Genomic DNA, 3,743 nt, shown 5'->3' with positions numbered 1-3,743 from the left:
TTTCTCATCCCTGCCCCCAAATACTGACACGGAAATGAAAAGGACGGAAAAGGACAGCAATGAACAAAAGGCTCCATCTTGAAAGAACTAACGAGTTGTAACAAAACTTAAAGGAGACGCGATCTGCAGTGAACAAGATGAGGAGTGGCTGCGGTTCGTGACGAACTTTCATTTTGTTGGGCTATTATTTTTGTCTTAAGGGCAGAAACATTAGACCCCAGAAGTAAGCCAACTTCTGCGGGGCAAACACGGCTCGTTTTCCGCCAGGCACTGTCTTTACGGCCCATTCAAAATTCAAACCGCTCGCTCTCGTGGTCCTACGTCACCACGTACTTCTCGCGTCACCTCGCCGGCCAATTCCCATACTCCCCTCTCTGTAAGTTGAGCCTGAGCCAGCCATCTTACCGCTGACTACACCGCCCCGCCGGCTACACTGACCCCGCCGCCAGCCTCTCTTCGGTGGACGCCAACAGCTTTGAGAGAAGCAAAATGGACAACAGACCAGGGCTCCCTGAGGGACTGCTAATCGAAGTCACCAAGAATCACAATGACGCCAGAAAAATGTTCGTCGGGGGAATATCCCGCGATACCAGTAAGCAAGCTCTTCTTGAATACTTGATTGGCGAGATAATAGACTTTACTATTAAAACCCATCCAGACGGTGTTGCCAGGGGGTTTGGATTTGTGATTTTTAAAGATAGTGCCACCGTTGAAAAGGTGCTCCAAGTCAAAGAGCACAAACTGGATGGCAAAACAGTCAATCTTAAAAGGGCTAAAGCCATAGAATCGAAATCTCTGCCAAGAAAAGTTTTTGTCAGGGGGTTGAATCCTCGTATGTCTGAAGAAAACATCAGAAAGTATTTTGGGGCATTTGGTGTGATTGAGAATATTGTGCTTCCAGTGTATACAGGAACAAACAAAAGACGAGCTTTCTGTTTTATCACATATACTGATGAAAAACCAGTGAGAAAGGTGTTAGATGCCAGGTACCATCTGATTGACTCTCGGTGGAGTGAAATAAAAATTGCACTCCCGAAAGAATATTTGAAGTCACAATGCAGAAGAGGAAGAGATGTTCCATTTGCCAGGCTAGGCAACTACTGGGGAGGAATAAGCTCCCAGGCAAACACATATCCTTCCGGAGCAAACCCAAATGCTTCTGGCACAGACCCAAATATTTGTGGGGCAGTTGGAGGCGGCGGTGGCAGTAGCCTTTCTACTGTTTTTATGCCTGTTCCCTTCTCAACCTGTAATGAAGGGTTTATTTTTTTCTGATCAAATGTATGGCAATTTCCCTAATGCCTACAATAATCAGCCAATTTTTAATACCTATGGTGGAGATTATTTTCTTGGCCGTAACTATGGGATCCATGGGTGTGGAACTGCATTTACTAATTAAAATGTGCAAGTAAACGAAGCGGCTCCCTTTGGTACTGCTTACCAAGGATTTACCAGCTTTTCTGAAGGCTAAGAATGAAGCCACCGCAGAGCCACTCTATCCTCGAATGAAAAAGTTACGTTACTGAAATAAGAAATGACTGAATGACTGTTTAGTATGACGTTGTCACTCACTTTTGAAACTGTTTCCAGCTGTTTATAAGAACCAGTTTTTATTTTCCATAACCTTTTGACATTGGAGCAACAAGAAGATAACACAAGGATTTGAGACTTTTATTTTATGAAAGTTAATGTTTTCTCAAAAAATAAATGTTTACTAGTTTTATATGCAGCTCTATAGTGGCTTCTGTTCTGTGTTGGTATTTTGTTTGTTTTGTTTTTTTTCGGTGAGAGGAGTGGGGGAATTGGGGGTCCTTTTTTTGTTTGTTTTTTGGTCTAGGGTGGTGGTTTTAGGTTAGAACTATCATCCACATTCAGACCTTAAAGTTTCCCTTTAGATTTGCTATTCAACCAGGTCCTTCTTTCATTCAACAAACATTAAGAGTTATTCTAAGCCAGAAAGTATATTCAAAGCAGGAGATTCAGAGAGAATCAGCCCCAGTGTTAAAAGAGGCATAAGTAAACCAGGAAACACAATATAGTGTATAAGTCCTAAATAAGGCTTTGTGAAGGATGATGTGGTATTACAGGGCATCTAAAACAGGTCATCTAAAACAGGTCTTGAGAGGGAGTGGTCCAAGGTGGAGTACAGTAGATAGGCTTTTGCCAATGGACTGTGCTAAGAGAGAGAATACCAGCAGACATGCAAAAGAATCGAAGCAGGAATTGAGCACACACTTTTGGAAGAGAGCAAAGAAAGTTTTTAAGGGCGGAAACAAAGTGCATGTGGAAAATAAGGAAAAGGAGGTGGGCAGGGGGCTTGAGCATGTCTGCCAGAATCTCATGCAAGCCACATATGTAATTTAAAATTTTCTAATCATGTTTTTTAAAAGCAAAAAAAGATTAAATTCATTTTAATAATAAACTAATATAAACAAAATTTCATTTCAAGATATAATCAAGATAACTATTCATGAGACCTTTTACATCATTGCTTTGGTACTAAGACATTGAAATCTAGTGTGTATTTTACTTTTACAGCACATCTCAGTTCAGACTAGCTACATTTCAAGTGCTCAATACATGTGGCTAGTGGCTATCATATAGGATACTGCAGACCTAAATTACAAAGGGCCTACATTACATGCTAAGAAGTTGAATTCTATCTTTAAGTCAATAAGGAGAAATTAAAGGATTTAAAACAGGGAGTTACATGAAACAGCAAATATACATGCCTAACACTGAGCTCCATGCTAGGATTCGAAAATCAATGAGACTCGATCTCTGCCTTCAGATAACTCATTGTCGAGAAGGAAAGACAGACATGAAACCAAGATTCTGGTGGGACTAAATTTAAAATGTGAGGAGGGGTCTTCCCTGGTGGCGCAGTGGTTGAGAGTCTACCTGCTGAAGCAGGGGACACGGGTTCGTGCCCCAGTCCGGGAAGATCCCACATGCCACGGAGTGGCTGGGCCCGTGAGCCATGGCTGCTGAGCCTGTGTGTCCAGAGCCTGTGCTTCGCAACGGGAGAGGACACAACAGTGAGAGGCCCGCGTACGGCAAAAAAAAAAAAAAAAAAAAAAATGTGAGGAGGAAGTCAATTTTACTTAGAAAGAATCATATGTATTTACTCTCCCTACTAGAATACAAATATCCTGATGCCAAATATATTACATTATTTTCTGTATTCTCCTTAGCATCTATCAAGCTAGATAGCTTGATAGCAAACTATAGCTCTTGCACAGAGTAGGAACTTGAGAAGCAGATACAGTATTATGAATAAGAGAAAGAAACAGGAGGAGGCAACATAAAGAAAACATGAGGTAAGGGGCTTCCCTGGTGGCGCAGTCGTTGAGAGTGCGCCTGCCGATTCAGGGGACACGGGTTCGTGCCCCGGTCCGGGAAGATCCCACATGCCGCGGAGCGGCTGGGCCCGTGAGCCATGGCTGCTAAGCCTGCGCGTCCGGAGCCTGTGGTCCGCAACGGAAGAGGCTACAACAGTGAGAGGCCCGTGAACCGCAAAAGAAACAAAAAGAAAACATGAGGTAATTATTTTCATTTTTAGTAGGAAATGTTTATTATTTAAATATCTGAGCAAGTTGTATTCCTTTGATGGTGGAGGAATTTTAAATATATAATATGTAAATACACTGTTAAAAATATGGAGATTAAATGGAATAATAGAGGTGAAACTGTTTTGAAAAGTTGAAATAACTGTACAGAAATCAGGTGTTATACATACAAAC

At 41.9% G+C, this 3,743-nt stretch overlaps 1 protein-coding gene across 1 annotated transcript; it reads left to right on the top strand.

Annotated features, from left to right (window-relative positions):
• Window positions 1-561: 561 nt before the first annotated feature.
• Window positions 562-1,275, top strand: LOC132481604 (heterogeneous nuclear ribonucleoprotein D-like). Its single transcript, XM_060086460.1, has one exon. The coding sequence runs from the start codon at window positions 562-564 to the stop codon at window positions 1,273-1,275; it is 714 nt and encodes a 237-aa protein (XP_059942443.1).
• Window positions 1,276-3,743: the final 2,468 nt, after the last annotated feature.

This window comes from Mesoplodon densirostris, chromosome X (assembly GCF_025265405.1).
Source record: "Mesoplodon densirostris isolate mMesDen1 chromosome X, mMesDen1 primary haplotype, whole genome shotgun sequence".
Lineage (NCBI taxonomy): Eukaryota > Metazoa > Chordata > Mammalia > Artiodactyla > Ziphiidae > Mesoplodon > Mesoplodon densirostris.
Note: the sequence above shows the minus strand (reverse complement) of the source record. Positions and strands in the feature narration are given on the sequence as shown.